Source organism: Lampris incognitus, chromosome 9 (genome assembly GCF_029633865.1).
Source record: "Lampris incognitus isolate fLamInc1 chromosome 9, fLamInc1.hap2, whole genome shotgun sequence".
Taxonomy (NCBI): Eukaryota; Metazoa; Chordata; class Actinopteri; order Lampriformes; family Lampridae; genus Lampris; species Lampris incognitus.
Genome location: NC_079219.1, coordinates 18,596,246 through 18,614,426, shown reverse-complemented (window position 1 = coordinate 18,614,426; position 18,181 = coordinate 18,596,246). Strand labels below are relative to the sequence as shown.

General features: G+C 42.3%; 1 protein-coding gene across 1 annotated transcript in view; it reads right to left on the bottom strand.

Annotated features, from left to right (window-relative positions):
* Positions 1 to 18,181, bottom strand: part of LOC130117535 (protein MTSS 1-like) — a 98,997-nt gene that overhangs the window by 7,498 nt on the left and 73,318 nt on the right. Inside the window, exons 7-10 of the mRNA XM_056285637.1 lie at positions 6,166 to 6,323; positions 5,491 to 5,598; positions 4,881 to 4,978; positions 2,586 to 2,841 (exon numbers count right to left, since the gene is read on the bottom strand). Coding sequence (XP_056141612.1) covers positions 2,586 to 2,841; positions 4,881 to 4,978; positions 5,491 to 5,598; positions 6,166 to 6,323 — 620 coding nt within the window. The remainder of the gene's footprint in view (positions 1 to 2,585; positions 2,842 to 4,880; positions 4,979 to 5,490; positions 5,599 to 6,165; positions 6,324 to 18,181) is intronic.

The window sequence follows — 18,181 nt, the reverse complement described above, 5'->3', positions numbered from 1 at the left end:
AGGTAGAGAGAGGGGGTAAAAGCAGAATAGAAGCAGGCTGTTAGAGGACAGAAGCATTCTTCTTTTGCCATTTTCAGCACAGTTAGACAGCAGTACAGTTGACTGACTAGAGAAGCTGTACAGATAGGTGCACTGGGAGTCATAGCAGCATTAAGCGCGAGATCAGCTGTGTTCAGTTAGAAGCGTTAAAATCTTTAAGGAGGGCATTGTCGTTCCTATTAAGGGCTGAGGGGGGAGCCACGTTTCTACATCAGAGCTAAGTGAGGCTCAGGTGGGTGAGGGCAACATGATCATTTGTGCTACGTATATGAAATCAAAGGCAGTGTCTGTGAGCAGCTTGATGGGAAACAATCACCCTTTTCAACATTCTCTCTCTCTCTCTCTTTCTCTCTCTCTCTCTCTCTCTATATATATATGTGTGTGTGTGTGTGTGTGTGTGTGTGTGTGTGTGTTATAAAGATAAAACTCCTTTAGCAGCCATAATACTGAGAAGTCATCTGTATCTCTGAAATGTCACTGGAGAACAGTCTGTGAATGTGAAAACTTCCTGGTTTGCTGATAGGCTACACAGCTGTGTCTGGTGCTGTTACTCACGTTTTCTTATTCAATTCAGCCTGTAGGCAAACCAGCAACTCAGTTTTCTTGTTCATAGATGGCAGCACACAGACACACAGAATATTGCTCGCTATTATGACTGCTAAAGGAATGTTATCGCTACATCTCTACTTTAAATATATAATGTTGAAAATTGTGATTGCTTCCCTTTAAACCCTATGCAATAACCATAATCCATAATGTGATACTTTAATAATTTCCATGCAGTAATTCTCTCTTTGCTTCCCCGTTACAGGGACGTCAGTGCTCAGGGTCTACTGTAGAACACTGCCCCCACAAGACCACTGAAGACACTGCATTTACTGCAGCTAGACTTGAGCAGGTCAGATGCCTGGCACAAAGGCTTTAACCCGGGTCCTCTGGTTAAAGGAATGTCATTCTGACAACCACAGCACACACATAAATTGTGTTTAGGATTTTGTGAATTTGATTCAGTATTGAGCAAACTAGTGTCAGCCAAACGCTGCGCACCAAGCTGCAATACTTTTACTCAGGCCAATATTGTTTGGCAAACAATGTCCACTAAAATAGCTCTTTTTTGGCACCAAAAGGCTCAGAATGTTTTGAGAATAACCTAAACAGCATTATCCATGTTATAAATAATGAAATTCGCAGATAGCCATTTCTAACCCACAGAAGAAGTCTCACTCTGTAATCATGTGAGGAGGGGGTTATTGCTGAAAAACAATAGTGGAAGCGTTAGTTAGAAAATGCACAACAGGTCTACCACTGTGCTGATTGACTGTAACAGCACTGTCTTTTCATAATGGAAGAGGTTTGACTGTCTTTTCATAATGGAAAAGGTTTTTTTGTTTTGTTTTAACACTTCTCATAACAATGTGAGATACGCGCCAAAAAAGAGCTCTTTTAGTGGATAACATTTGGCAATATTCTGCTACCCATCGCTCGGTTTGACTCTGAATGGGCTAAAATAGGGCTTTGGTTAAAAAAAATGCAGACGTCTTCCTTTAAACCCAGGTACAATTAATTTGTTTCTGTAGTGGAGATGAGGCTATCCTTATTGGCTCCAAGCCAATGTGGAGGATGCCTATGAGGAGGCCAATTCTTAGGCCTGTGCTGTAAATGGGTAAGGTACTGACTTGCCAAACCAACTCCATTATATCATGAAGACTTGAGCATTTCACTGTATGACTGTATTCTGGAGTGGATACTGTGGTTGTTGGCCACCTAACAAAACATGAAATACTGTATTGGAGAGTTCTGCGAAACCCAGGGCCATAGTCAAGTATGTAGGCTTAAAATGTCCTTGAATATCTCACTGAAAGTAATACAAAAAGCTGATTCTTGATATTCTGCAATGGCAGATAAAATACTATATGGTCCTTTCATTTGACTGTGATACATTTGGTGAAAACATTTACACACAGCCTTTTAAAGTTCTGGAGGTTTCCTGTCTAACCAAACCGCAGCCTGTCACAGCGGTTAACTCTTTAATGGAGGGTTGTGGTTGACCTGTATTACCCTTGGCCTGAATGGAGACAAATTTAGGCCAATTTCCTTTGCTTTTGTGCCATGATAATAGCAGTTTAATGATATCACCATAAACTTACTAGTGCCAGGAAGCTGCCCGTCATAGGGGTTAGGGAGCTAGAAGTAAATGGGCCTCATGAAGTAGTGTGAATCTGCTGATCTTAGGTTTTCTGGCTCTCGCTCATTCTTGGTCTCTTCCCACCATGGATGCAGGTTTATTGCTCATAACCTTTCACTGCTCAGGATCAGGTGAGCAGGATTTTAAACAGTCATAAACCATAATGACAGCTGGTGTTAAATTACACTGTACAGTACAGCAGCTGTAGTCTCGTGTGGGTATGCTGGCGCAGAGAAAGACAGAATCACAAATCACCGCTCGTCTTACTGGTGTGTCAGTGTTTCCATGCTAAACATCTGTGCCTTTAGGCTCGGATCCTGAAGCTCAGCGTGGTGAGCGAGGGTGTGTTGTCTCCTCTTACCTTTACGTCGGCCGGCATGGGGGAGGGTGACTTGGACGGTGCATACTGGTCCTGCGATGAAGAGATGAAGCCCGAGTCGTGGGAGGAGATGCTGGACAGGCGGGCCGGGGTCTGCTGGGGAAGCGTGGAGCTGCGGTACCGGTGGCGGTGGTGGAAAAGGTGGTGGGAGGAAGAGGAGGAAGAGGAGGAGGAAGGAGAGTGAGAGTGAGAGCTGCTGGAGCCCCTGGAGTCACTACTGTTAACACTGTTCAGACTACTGCGATAGGGGGGAGAGCAAGAGGCCGCACAGAGACCGGGGTAAAAGTCAGTGTGACGAGAGGATGGATAACAGGGAGAAGGGGGTATTGAAGAAAATGGTGTGGCAACCGATTGGGTGAGTGATCGTGGGAGGGCAGATGGAGACCAGGAAAAGGGGTGATAGAGGGAACAGTTAAAGAGACAGAGGGAGAGGATTGGGGAGAATGTGGAGGAGACAAGGGGGAGGGGAGGGGGGCACACAATTAACACAGCACACCAAGATGCAGCAGGCAGTGACTGAGACTCAGCCAGTCAAATAAAAAATATAACACGCTACTGGAACTGACATCAAATCATAGTGATGTTTCATCCCATGCAGGAAGTCACAGGATTTCATGCATGCTTCTGTGGGGTTTGTTTTTTTTTTGGTTTTTAAATTAATTATCACACAAAGACAGGCATGAAATCAGAGCAAAATACCGCAACTAGAGCATTATATAATTTGCAGAAATTAACACTTTAAAGCAATTACAAAATCTGAGAGAGCGATGTAAAAAAAATTAGGCAAATAGCACAGAATCTATAACAAAACAAAATCTATAATAAAACAGGATAAATAAAAAGTGGAGAGATAAAAAAGGTTAACTGAATTAAAGTTTGAAAGAAACTAACTTTGACAGGAAACCAAAATATGGATTAATTGCCTAATAAATGCAAAATACACAAATTACTGAGGAGTAAAAGAAAAATAGACAAATCAAGCTGGCAAAACCACAACTAGTTTTACTGTCCACCAGCAGCAAACACATCCACAACACACAACCATAGCATGTGCTCTGCAGATGCAACGCTGCAAAATGACAAGAGTGATGTTCTCGCAATGACGGCAGTAAGCCAAAAGCAAATGATTGCTGGACGAGAGCCCTGAACCTCCAGAGTATTTTTCAGAAATTTGGAAAAATGTGGTTAATTGGTTATATGATGACATTAGATCCTGAATCCAATTCAAATTTAGCTAAGATATTAAGTTGAAAAAGCGAAGTCTAAAACTTGACCAAAAAAACAAAACAAAACAAAAACTTGGTGTTGGAGGTACAAAGTTCTCAGATCAGTGATGGAAAGTAAAACACACCCCATAGGAAACAGCCAATGGAAAGAACACATCCAACGAGGGGGAATGGGGGCTGAGGACTTGGTCTGAACAGGTTACAATGAGACAAGCTACAGATCTGGGTTGAAAGACAGATTGTAGGAACAATGCTGGACCATGAGTCCACTATTTTTTCCCCTAAGAAATTAATGTCAAAATAACCAAGGTAAGCCCATAGGTTTGTAGGTGAAGCTTGGGAATTGACATAAGTACCTATGGAATCAATTATGGGTCATGAGAATGATTCATTTTGCAAATGTGAATGCTCAGTGAAGAAGAGAAAAACCGCTGGTCTTCAGAGACAGAATCAAGCGTTTAATCCCTGTTTAAAAAACAGCAATCTTAAACAAAAGTGCGCAATAACCTTTTTATGAAAGAGCTGTAGTAACTTATATTAACCACTGGGTGGCAGACGTGGTCCAGACTAAATTCTGAAAAGGTCTTCCCTGGCATCTCAGTTCACTACTCCAGACTGATGTGGGCTCTCACCCCAGGAGGATTTAAAACTCTGGAAGTGTTCAAAAGCCCAGGAGGCTTACAGGGATCGTATGAGGCGGATCAAGACGAGTGAGCACCAGATGAGTAACTGGTGACTTGATAATCTTATGTTTTACTCCACGCTTGCCCTGACTTTTGATTGGGTCATTTTGGTGAAAGACTCAAACTGGGTTTGTTAGAATCTCTACAACTTGACAGCATTGTGACTTTTGAATACTTCAGTGCTTTAGGTCTCGGATGATGGAACTGGGAATACATGTTTTGAGCCCTGTTAAATGCTGTGAGGACCTAACTGGGAAGCACCGAGCTACACACAAAACACATCAGATATTCAGTATGTGTTTTTACTGATAAAGACCCAAAGGTTTAGCTAATGCCTTCATCCCTGTGTTTGGCTGGCAGGGGGCTACCTGCACATGCTGGACTTTCTGGATATGGTGGTGCTGGGAGAAGAGGGTGGAGTCTGATACGACCAGTGGTAGTCTGAGCCCTTCAGGTCCATGATCACCTGGGGGGGAGGTTACAGAAAACATGTCAGCCACAGGTTTTATCTCAAGCTTCTTCTTTTTTTTTAAGAAAAGAGTATGGCCGATGGTCCTTCAGTATGGATAAATAAGTGACACAGGACAAAATAGTCAGAATGTGTTTTTATGTGCCATGTAGGTTTGAACAAAACAAAAAATAGATTCTGACTCAGACTTGTCCTCTATCACTCTTGACAGGTAATAAAGAATAAAGTTGCGGGAATTACATGTGACTAGCTTTAGTTCGTGGCCTCAAACCCGCTGAGTGGAACAAAGAGAAGGACACTGGGTTAGAAACATACTATGTGTTTTTATGCTGAGCTCTAGAGATGATCTTTTTAGACTCCTGGCATTGTTTTATATTGGTTTTGCACAGAACACCCTAAGGACTGGTAATTGCTGTCTCTTACTGATGTGTAATCCATATTACACTGTAGTGTAAAACATTTTTGAATTTTAGCCAAGTGCCCTAATATGGTTTTGCCCTTTTTCTCACCTGTTCACTGGCAGGGGGAAGTTTGTGGGGGTCGGATGTTAGCGCTTTGAGGTCATCAGAGATGGCCTGGAGGTGAGTGACCTCTCCTAACATGGAGATCTCCTCATCCTAGAAAAAAAAGAGAGAGAGAAAAGCTCCTGTAACGTAGTATGTAAAAATGTAGGGTGAAAACATAGTTTTTTGATGGGAATGTTGGGACTCCAACAGCTTGGGAGTATAACAGGTTGACGGTCATACAAGTATGTCTAGAGATGAATCAGCAATAGGGGGAAAAAAAAGATGCTCATTCTGAATTAAGACTAAGAGAGTAGGACACGGCAGATGGACACATTTCACAGTCCATGATCTAGTTGTGGTGTGCACAGGTGTTGCTGTTTTTATACTAAACTTACCAAAAATAAGACGCAGCAGGCATAAAATAAGGTGTGTTTGCCTGTGCAAATATGTGTGTGTGTGCTTGTAATCTCTGTCGACAAGCTTTTGTCATTTTCCTTAGTGTCTTCCTTCGGCCTGTGTTGCAGCAATACCAAAAAGCACAGCCTGTATGTAGCTTGGCTACAAGTACAATAATCTCCGCTGTTGTTCCTCTTGAGTGCAGTTCTGAAGACCTGTTTCTCTCTCTCTCTTTCTTTCAATTGCTCTCTTTCTTGTTTCGGTCTCTCTGTGAACACTTACCACCACAGGCCGTAACATTGCAACGAAGTAGCAGAATCTCTGCCTCTCCTCTATGAGAGCCTTCCTCAGGGCCTGCTTCTCGGTCTCCTCCAGCAGAAGGTATTTATCACTGACATCCTGCATAGCGCTATCCAGTTGAGGCTGAATATCGCCACGACCTGGGGGAAGAAAACACATGCACATACACGCCCACGCCCACACACACATACACATTATTGCCCACACAAGGAATATATCTACAATATTGCAGTCATAAATTTGCCAATCCTCAAAGGAAATACAAACGTGATCTATTAGTTCATCTACAGCATCACAAAAGTTTCCTTTGTTGAGCAAATAATAGGCGGTGAGAGGAAGCTTGCCTCAAAACCCTGAATCCCAAAACCCCATTTTCCATTTCCTTTGCCACGGAAATGACTGAAAGAAGAAGCCATCTGTACTTTAACCGTCTTTGATGATCACCAACTCATATACATGGCTGACTTAGATATTCACTTCTTGATTTTTTTAATGACTTCACTTCCATAAACTGCCAGTGACTGCTGCCCTGTCCATCACACAGCTACGCTTTTTTTGGGGGGGGGGTCACCTCATTGTCAAAGGTTTCTCTTGTCATCCAAGTGTTTCTTGCTTCTTGTTCAGAGATAGAGGGTTATCTGGCCTGATCCTTACCTTCAGAGGTGCAAAAACCCTGTCCAGAAAGTAAACATCCTAACCGTGTATTTGATTCACCCATGTACTAAACCAGCAGACTTCACTGACTACTTTCCCAAATCAGCTGGTTTAACACATGGATGGAGTGAAGACACGGCTAGGGTTTTTACTTCCTGGACCGGGAAACTTCAGCGTGGGCTATAGAAATGTTATACGTGCGTGCTTAGTTTAGTGATAGTCAAAAGACAGAGAGCCTCTTTTGAATATCTCTCCACTACTCTTACATTAACATTTCCTGAAGTCAAGAGAATGTCCAGCAAAGTTAAGAGGGAGTGTCTATGTGTGTGTGTGTGTTCATACATGTTTATTTCCAGAGCTATTAAGAGTGAGAGGTAACCCCAAAACCGTCTAGTTATTGAGCTGTGTCTGTGCGTGTATCTGCAATGCACTGGCACATATTAATCCTGAAACAGTTGGAGAGAAAGTGACAGTCCAAAGGCTATCCAATAATTCACCTTTGTGTGTGTGTGTGTGTGTGTGTGTGTGTGTGTGTGTGTGTGTGTGTGTGTGTGTGTGTGTGTGTGTGATGTTAAGGGAGAACACCCTGAGGACATATCTGTGTTCTTTATAGTGGCAGGAAAGCTGACGACTGCCCAAGATGATATATAGCTATTCTCAAAGGCATTACCTTACCGTCACTACACTTTTGCTCTCTCTCTGCACATACATACACACACACACACACACAGAGACACACACACACACAGTCTTGTCTTTGATACATGGAGGTTGAATCCACACTGAAAAACTTGTTTGTCAGTCTACTCTTTGTCTGGAGAAAGACAATGAACTGTTATCTCACTCGTAGGGTTGGACCTGTCACCGTTTACAGGGCCGCTTCATAGCAACGAACCCACTCAGTCATATGGGCAGGTTATGCTCACATCACAGTTAGAAATACACTTCCACATCTTGAGGAAATACCATAATGTCACCATACCCTGTGATCTGACTTAGCACATCTGTGACAACTATTTTATCCCCATCCTAGTCAAGGGTAACAATGCTAGGGGGCAATGGGCTGCACACTTCACACACATGCACAGTCAGACAGATAGACACACACTGACAGTCAGACACACACAGAGAGTCAGACACACACAGTGAGTCAGATACACAGACAGTCAGATAGACAGACACACACTGACAGTCAGACACACAGAGACAGACAGTCAAGCACACACACACAGACAGTAATACCCCTTTTTCACCGGCCAAAAAAAACCTGCTAACATCTGCCTTTTTACATTGACCAAAGGCGGACATTAGCGGGTTTTTTGGCCAGTGTGAAAGGGGTATCAGACACACACAGACAGTCAGACAGTCAGACACACACAGCATTCATACCCATTCATACCATCTGGTTTTGGTCGAGTGAGCGTGGACCTACCTGACTCAATACCATGAAAGCCAATGGAGCATTCAAGTATCACATTCAGCTGACATGCTCATGAAAGGGCTTGCATTTTGATATGGCATTATCTCCACATCTGATTTGAGATATTTCTCATAAGGATGAAGGAGATAAGAATTCCTATATGGTGACCACTGAAACTTTAGGTTGCAGTTTAGGGAAGCGACCCATGTCGGCTAAGTAGAAGTAGAAGTCTTGTGGAGTCGAAGGGTGTGATGTCTCCCTGACATGCAGCGAAATGAGGACATAATCGGTGTCCATGTTCATCTCTTATCAGTTCCAAGTTTGGCAGACAGACTATATGCTCTACATAACCAAGGCGGTTTGGTGTGATGCGTTACTCTGGCTTAGACTAAGGACACTAAGTCAAAAAGCAATTCTTAACTGCTCAGCTGCTACAGCTGATGTTACCGTGTTCATTATTACATTACCTTCCCGCCTCTTTCATGGCGATCTTTCCTTAAGTGCCTTTTCATTCTGTTAGGCTGCTTAACTAGCCCTCGCTCCTTAAATTACATCAGCTTTAATCTCTCTTCTCCAATCACAAATAAATATCACATGGATGTTCTTTCGGGCTAATGATAGCAATTTAAATCACTGATGGCTGTTTCTAGTTGAATTTTCACTGGGGCCAGCCATGCTTAAAGTGTATGTACACGTGAAACAGTAATCATGGCACTTATGGGGAAAAAAAAAAAAGAAGCTGTCAACAAATGGCAGATGTTGCGGTCTGCTCACCCTCTGGCACAGACTTGAGAAGTTGCCGGGAAGAATGAAATAAACCTGTGTTTGTCAAAGGCGCTGTAATTAAACGGGGGTCCTGATGGAGGATTTGCACAAGCGGGGGGTGGGGGTGGGGGGGTGTCACCAACACGCACACTCTCACACATTAGCGATGATGTACACAACCACAGCTTTGTACTGCTGGCAACCGAGCAGCATTGAAACAATAAGTGTTGTTTTGCTCATGGGCACTACTAGTTACATTCTAAAGACATCTAAATACCAACTCTAAGCACTGAGCATTTCCTTTTAGCTCAAATGACTGATATTATGTTTGACTCACAGAAGACTGAGCGTTCAATCCCCACATTATGATGTGTCCTGTACTCATTACAGACAATGTAGAGAGTTCTTGGCACAAAACCACAGCCTGTGGGAAGCAGGGGGGTTTTTCGGGCTGGACTTAAGCTCCTGGTATGTAATGCCATGCCTGCTAGTGTAGACTGTGTGTGTGTGTGTGTGTGTGTGTGTGTGTGTGTGTGTGTGTGAGGAGACGTGAGTGTATACTATGTGTTTCTGCTAGTGGGTGTTCATTGGTTTGTATCCATAGTCCCAGTCTAAATGTCTGTCTCAAGTTTGTGGGTGTTTTTTTTTTGTGTGTATGTTTGTGTTTGTGTGTGTAAGGGAGCGCAGGAGACTGAATGACAAGGTCTAGATAGCTACTTCCTTTCTCTCCTAACCACAGACAAACACACTGGGGTTCGCTCAAAGGTCAAAATGCTGCCCTCATTTACTGCTTTCTTTCTCAGATGAGAAAATCCACCTAAAAACTGGATTCTTTTAAACTTGAAACTATCCATTACTGCTAACGAGCAGGAAAAACCCTTGCACAATGATATAAACCAGACCACCAAGGACTTAAATCTGTTATTTTATTCGGGCACACTTTTAGCTTTTTCTGGATCTGTGTATTTGAAATAAAGACACAATTTGGGGGGGGGGGCATTCTCTCAACCCTACAGAATACTGTTTTAGGGTGGATTTTCACTAATACCAGGTTTTCTAATTGGCAGTCGAAGCAGCTAAAAAACATTTATCCATGAAGGCGGGTTTTGGCTTGTTTTAATGTCAAGGGGGGAAAAAAAACACTTTCTGTGAGCTCTGATTAGAAAACCCATCAATGTTATTTTAACTTGCATATTTCCCAAACTAGGTTGGTGAAATTCACTTGTCCAAGAAAAACTCAATTAGCAAAAAGTCTTATCCAAAAATTAGGAGTAATTCTCCTGCACCATAAATGGACAAATTATCTCCTCCGTGAGATCATCAATGTTTTGACAACCACTGCAATTTGTGATAACAGCTAATTCATCACAAACTGAAACTTGGGCCCTGTAGTGGATCCTGGATCCCAGTTACATTAAAACATTCTTATTAACTGGCTGCTTGTGGTGATCATGACTTCAACCCCCCCTTTTTTTAACCAACTTGAATTAGAAATGTGCTTAGAAGATGACAAGGTCATCAGAACAGACATTGAACTGACCAGTTAAGTATAGTAGCATGTACTCTATTTAATTAGTACTGGCGGCTCCCCATTGTTGGGCATTTGCCCCCCATTGATAATATTATGAAAATTATAAAAAAATCTATCAATCAGTTTGGTTTCTCCTTAGTGCTGCCCCCATGCTAACTTTCACAAAAAGACCCCAGTGTGGTGAGCCAGGGCTTTAATCTATTTTGAGGTATATTGACATGACAACCCAAGTACAAGGGCTGATTTGACACAGGCAAGTCACAAGTGTATTATTGCTCCATGTTACATACCATAACAAACACAATAGCTAAGATAGATATCCTGTGTGTGTTCATGTTATGTGTACACACACACACACACACACACGCACAAACCCTGATGTACAAATGTGTACAGCTGGTGTATATAGGTCAGTGAATTCATATAGGCACTAGTTCTCTATTAGATGAGCTCCTCTGGCTAATGTGACTGGTTAATTAGTCCATCCACACTTCAAAAACAGCAACTAGGGCAGAGAGGAGGAGTGAATCAGAAGATGTGGGGAAGTAGGGAGGGAGTATGTGATACTGAGAAAGAATGAGGGAGGGAGAGCGAGAGAGAGAGAGAAAGAGAGAGAGAGACACACACACACACAAACAGGGAGAAAGAGAAACAGACTGATATAAAGGGAGAGAGAGATTTATTTTGAAGTAATACATCCAGAGCAGCAGTACTCAGTCATGTGCCATGGAGGGCCATGTGAATGTGTGTTTTCATTCCAAACCCAAGACAACAACAGCCGATTTCCCTCATCACCACACATTCAACCACACAGTTTAGGACTACTTAGTGAAGTCAGCTGGTTAATGTTGGTTGTTGGGCTGAAACGAAGCCCCCCCATACACGTGGGTCTTTTGTTGCAGATGCAGGAATACTGCTGACGAAGAGGAGAGGTGTCATATGATGGTTTTGAATATGTGGTAGACAGTAAAATATTTAACTTAGTTATTTTTTTATCTGTTGTGTCCTGTAAAAAACTAGAAGTCATTGGAAAGTTTGAAGTTGAAATATAACTTTCATATCAACTAAATCTTTAAGAATGTAGTTAGTGTCTGCACCAAAACGCACACTGTCACATTGTCTGATTTGTCACTGACTGAGCCTGAGATGACAATGGTCCTTCAAACAAACGCAACCACACACACAAACACACACACACACACATGCACTCATGCATGTGCACATGCATGCAAGTGAGATTAGCGGCAAAAGCTTTCACATGACCAGTGGTTACACTAGACTTAGTTAAAGGCCCTTTCTTAGCGAGACGGGGGTCCCAGGTCAGAAAAACACTCTCACAAGACACGTGTCCAACATCAAACATAGAAACACTAATACAAACTTACTGGCTGACAATGTCTATAATTTGAGTCCATATCTGCACTCCGTAGAAACCTTTTTCCAAATTTAGCTTTTTGACTCATTCCACCGACAGATGTGTAGTCTAATGTCCCTTTAATGGTATTTGTGTACATACGTGTGTATAACCAGTTTGTTAGTGTGTCTGTGAGTATGAATGCACCTGTGAGTACACACACACACACACACACACACACACACACACACACACACACACACACACACACACACACACACACACACACTTGTATGACAGAGGTCAGTGAGTTTACAAACTCATTAGGTGAGCCAGGCGTGGGAGTGGAACAAGAAATCAGCACTCCGAGCAATCCCTAATGACCATTTAATTGTGAGCATGAGAGGGGGGGTAGAAGAGAGCTAGAAAGAAGCCATCTTGAACTCACAGAAGTTGAACACAACAGAACTGAGCTGAACCAGACAACAAGCACTCTGATTGTCTTTTGTATTGTATGATTTTAATCCTGACTGTGCCACAAATTTCCCCATTCACAACAATAAAGTGACTGATTGATTGACTGATTGACTGATTGATTGATTGACTGATTGATTGATTGAATGAACTAGAGTTGAGATGAGGGAGGTGCTCACACCAGCTTGAATGGAAATACACCCCGGCTGTCTGTTAGTCACACAACAAAACTTTCGAGTAAACTGCAGGTTGAAATAATACACTGCTCAAAAAAATAAAGGGAACACCTAAAAACACAATATAGACCTCGATGAATGAAATATTTCAGCTGAAAATCTTTATTTATTAGACAGAGGAATGTGTTTAGAGCAAAATAACCTAAGAATGATCAATGGAAATCAAAATCATTAGCCCATTAAGGTCTGGATTCAGAATCATACTCAAAATCAAAGTGGAAAATGAGAACATAGGCTGATCCAACTTCTCTGGAAATTCTTCAAGGCGATTCAAAATGAGGCTCAGTAGTGTGTGTGGCCTCCACGTGCCTGTATGCACTCCCTACAATGTCTGGGCATGCTCCTGATGAGACGACGGATGGTCTCCTGAGGGATCTCCTCCCAGACCTGGATCAGGGCATCGGTCAACTCCTGGACAGTCTGTGGTGCGACATCGCGTTGGCGGATGGTACGAGACATGATGTCCCAGAGGTGCTCGATTGGATTCAGGTCTGGGGAACGTGCAGGCCAGTCCATAGCATCAATGCCCTCGACATACAGGAACTGCTGACACACTCTGGCCACATGAGGACGAGCATTGTCATGCATGAGCAGGAACCCAGGGCCCACTGCACCAGCATATGGTCTGACAATGGGTCTGAGGATCTCATCCCGGTACCTAATGGCAGTCATGGTACCTCTGGCTAGCACGTAGAGGTCTGTGCAGCCCTCCAAGGATATGCCTCCCCAGACCATCACTGACCCACTGCCAAACCGGTCATGCTGGAGGAGGTTGCAGGCAGCAGAACGTTCTCCACAGCGTCTCCAGACTCTCTCACGTCTGTCACATGTGTTCAGTGTGAACCTGCTCTCATCTGTGAAGAGCACAGGGCGCCAATGGCGAATCTGCCAATCAAGATGTTCTCTGGCAAAGGTCAATCGGGCTGCACGGTGTTGGGCTGTGAGCACAGGCCCCAATTGTGGACGTCGGGCCCTCATACCATCCTCATGCATTCTGTTTCTCAATGTTTGAGCAGAAACCTGCACATTAGTGGCCTGTTGAAGGTCGTTTTGTAGGGCTCCGGCAGTGCTCCTCCTGTTCCTCCTTGCACAAAGGACCAGATAGCGGTCCTGCTGCGGGGTTGTTGTCCTCCTGCGGCCCCCTCCACGTCTCCTGGTGTACTGGCCTGTCTCCTGGTACCTCCTCCATGCTCTGGACACTGTGCTGGGAGACACATCAAATCTTCTTGCCACAGCACGCATTGATGTGCCATCCTGGATGAGCTGCACTACCTGAGCAACTTCTGTAGGTTGCAGATACCGCCTCATGCCACCTCTAGTGGTGAGGGCACTAGCAAAATGAAAAACTAACCAAAGATCGGCCAGAAAAGATGAGGACAGGCAAATGGTCTGTGGCCACCACCTGCAAATCCATTCCTTTTATAGGGGTTGTCTTGCAAATTGTCTAATGTCCACCTGGTGGACATTAGACAATTTACCAACAGGTGAAATTGATTCACAAATCAGTGTTGCTTCCTAACTGGACAGGTTGATATCTCAAAAGTGTGATTGACTTGGAGCTACATTGCATTGCTTATGTGTTCCCTTTATTTTTTTGAGCAGTGTAAGAGCACGGTACTACTTCCCAGTTATTTGTCTGTGCTGAAGAATTCTCTCTTAAGCTTTGTGGACTTACTTGCTTACTCAATCTACTCACCACAGAGAAGGTAAATTAAAGTGATAATTTTCAAATAAATGTCCATCTCCTCTACTCTCAGGGCCTGGGGCAAAGCAGTTATGTCTCAACGTCTGTTATCGTTTGGCTACTTGACAGAACAATGCAGGGTGCTTGGTTGTGCCATAATGGCCTAAGGTGTGACCGGAGGAGAGGGGAAGTTAGCCATCTATCCCAGAAGTAGCGTCAGGGAGAGAGACGAATCTGAGCCAAATGAGCGACTGCCAGCAAGAAGCAGTTAGCACTGACCTAGAGATACAGCCCTGTGTGCACATGCGTATTTTCACAACATTTTGGTTCTTGAAGAAAAACATGGAGGCCTTGCAGTTAGACAGAGAAAACTGTTGAGAAACTGGTATTAAACAGCCGAGTTGTTCTCTGGTACGCTGAGATTTTCTGATGTGCCATGGGATGAGTTTACATTTGGCCAAATTGGGCCACGGAAAATCAATTCTGAAAAAAAAAAAAATATATATATATATATATATAGCGTTTTTTTTCCAAAACCGTCAATGGTGTTATAAATGCTCAACTAATGAGGAGCATATATATATTACTGTTTGCTTTGTGCTGTGCAGCACTGAAAAGAGGTCGACAATCAGAGAAACAGCTTCCAGTATATATATATACACAACACACACACATAAGCTAGACTGAGGGTGTTAAGAGCTGTGCTTTTGCCAGCAGAGTTTGCTGTCACATCTTCATAATTAGCCCTTAAAGTAAGGTCAGAAAAACCTGCTTGTGGATGACAGCATATGGTTGACTACAGATATGTTTAAGAAAATAACATAGCGTGTGTGGCTCAGCATCAGTATTCAAAAACCAAACAAAGTGATGCAAGATGAAAACGAACACCGGGTTAGCAAATCTCTTACCGAGTGTAAACTAAAGGAATCCTTGGCCTAAAAATTGGGGAAACATTTTCATGCGCTAAACTCTAGGAATGTGAGATGTTAATGGGTTCAAACCTCACCTCTGTATAAAAACAAAACATTCTCTTCATCATGTTTTCAACGGAATGAGCGAAGTGCTCATCTGATTTTATTCCTATGTATGGTATTTTCTCGAAGTGGGTGAATGTATACGTACGTACAACTTGAGTCAAGAGAATTGAAACAGATACCGGCCGAGCCCTCCAAGCTTAAGTGTTTACCAAGTAAGGTAATGTTTAGCTTACTACACGTGTACACAGCTAATCAGTCTGGAAACACGTTCTTTTCTCTGCATGTCGCTATGGTTAGATGAAAACCTTCTACGTCGACACTTTTCAAGTTTTTAATTTTTCTTACATAAAGTCTAAGTTTACATTGCTCTTCAGCACATTTAACCCATTTAAAAGAAAACAAAGCAATTGTAACTGTACCCTGAAATTTCAGTGACACGTGGGTGTTAAATGACCTCAAGTTGACCTCTATGAAATGGGGTGATTTTAGTTTAACATCAGCGCTACTAAACAAAGCACTAATAAAACTTAGTATTTGCAAAGACTATGTGCATTATAAAGTAATTCAGCTAAGAGTAGCTGTCTGATTTTTTTAAGACATCACATTGTGTGTCCACGCTCGAATTTAAAAAAAAGAAGAAGATGGGAACAGTCTGGCGCACAAAGATGCAGAAACTGTTTGTTAATCATAACAAATATCCATTTTCTTTTCAACAATGGGAAAATGCTCTCACATTAGCTTGAAAATAGATGGGAATATAACGTAAAGCCATAATATTAACTACCATATGATGAATTTTGTACAAATGCTTTGTGCCATATGTCTCTGGCATTGTATGGTCCAGCAAATAAAAGTTAGATTGATGCCCAAGCTTAATATTATGGCCTTTATTACCAAAGATTTCATAACCCCATTGTGTCACAAACTTGCAAAACCTACCTAAAACTTGGTGAAACTCTGGTTCAAGTGAAAACATGAGGGGAAAAAAAAAGCACAACAGCTGGAATTGTTATGATTCCAAATCCTAGTACTGGGAAAAACTACACCGGTGTACATATGAATCAGTTTTGTTTTTAAGATCAGAAAGTTTGGATTAAATGTATGTTGATAGCAAGACATCTGTTCTGCACAAAAGCATCTGTAACGATGGATACTCATGATGTCTAGAACAAAAGCAGTGTACAAGCTGTTCTGTTTTTCTCTGAGCTGATTCTTTACAAAGGCTGAAACAATGCCATATGTCAAATATCTACAAAACTAAACATTATCAAATGTCCTTATAAACAATAACAATAACTTGGACATCAAGACTGTGTCCATCCTCTTAATGGCTTGACTGACTTCCATTGCAATGTTCTGCCAGACAGTTTGTTCAATGTACTGCAGTCGTTTTGATATGTCAGTTACACAAGCAAAACATCTTACATAAGCCATTCAAAACATGAGTTCCCTCATTTGTCAAATGCATTTTTTATTGTGTAACCATATTGAATTTCTTTATTTTTATAAAGGCTTTCCAGCTATGAATGATATTAAAATCTGGGGGAAACAATGTGCTCATTATGGCATCAAGAAGGGTTTGTGTAGAACACAATTTTATATTGAAGTTGACTGGAGGTACAACATTCGTTGGCAGTTTAACTAAAATGGAAGGAAGGAATCTCTGCCGAACTGTCCTTTGCTTTCTGTCTGTCTTGTCCTTTGATTTTCTCGACCACCGCTCATCCGATCGACTTCACACTGGGCGGGTGTATTGCTGAGGACCCAAGGAAGTGCAGTGTTGACTGTGAAGTTGTTTGGATGAGCAAATGTCAAGAAAATCTAAGGACAGCCACATATATACATACAGACAGAGAAGTTCTTCTTTTCGCGACCGGACAAACAGCGCCACTCTGCCATTGTAATCCACATTGTGGTCGGAGGGGGGATTACACCTGAATGGGCACCACTACTTTTTCAAAAATTTAGCACTGAACAAAACGAGAACTCAAATTACTTTCAAACATATCAAAATGTCGACAGAGACATTGTTTAGGTGTCGATTGACAAGGGACTGTTCAAAGCAACACTAGTACCTCCTGGTTCCTCATTCTGTCTGTGTATTTCGTGTGGTACTTCAACACTGTTTCACATAAATAAATGTCCACTGATAGAAATTTATATAAACTCCCCTGTCAATAATTGCAAGTGCAAGCAAACAATGGTAAGAAAACATAGCTCAACCAGGGGAAATGTGTTATTGTAACTACTGAGATGATTTCCAGCTGTGACTGTGATTAACCCTACTCTTGAAATTGTATTTTTATAGCAGAATTTTAACATTGGAGACTATGGCACTTCGAGGTGAATAAGGCGAATTATTTTTGGTTCATCCAGTGTTCCTCCAGTTCTCCTGTGCTGAGATCTGCAGTAAATGATTCACTGGCTTGCAAAATACAATCGACTTCTCGTTTACTCTCAAGGCTCATACCCAAATACATAATGTTTTGGTTTTTTTTCTGTCGCTGCCTGATCTGACTCAAACGTAGATGTGAGTTGCATATGTGCACGGTTGACTTAGATCGGGCAGTGATGCAGAGCAGCATTGGTCCAACGAGCTAGAGTGAATGGACAGAGGCAGCGCTGATAGTGAGAACAAATGTTCATCGAAGGTTTTTAATCACCGCAATCACGAAGTTCTTCATCATACACTCATAACTTGGCACACAAATTTTTAGGCTGATAGGTCCAGTAGTTTGTGAGATAAGCTGCGGACAGACAGACAGTCACACAAATGCACACGCACATGTGATCAAATGCATAATCTTCTCCAGGCTACCGCCTGGCGGGGGCATTCACTTCAGTTTACATTTGGAGAAAGTGAGTTGTTTATAAATTGTTTTAAAGATGAAAGATGAGTTTGT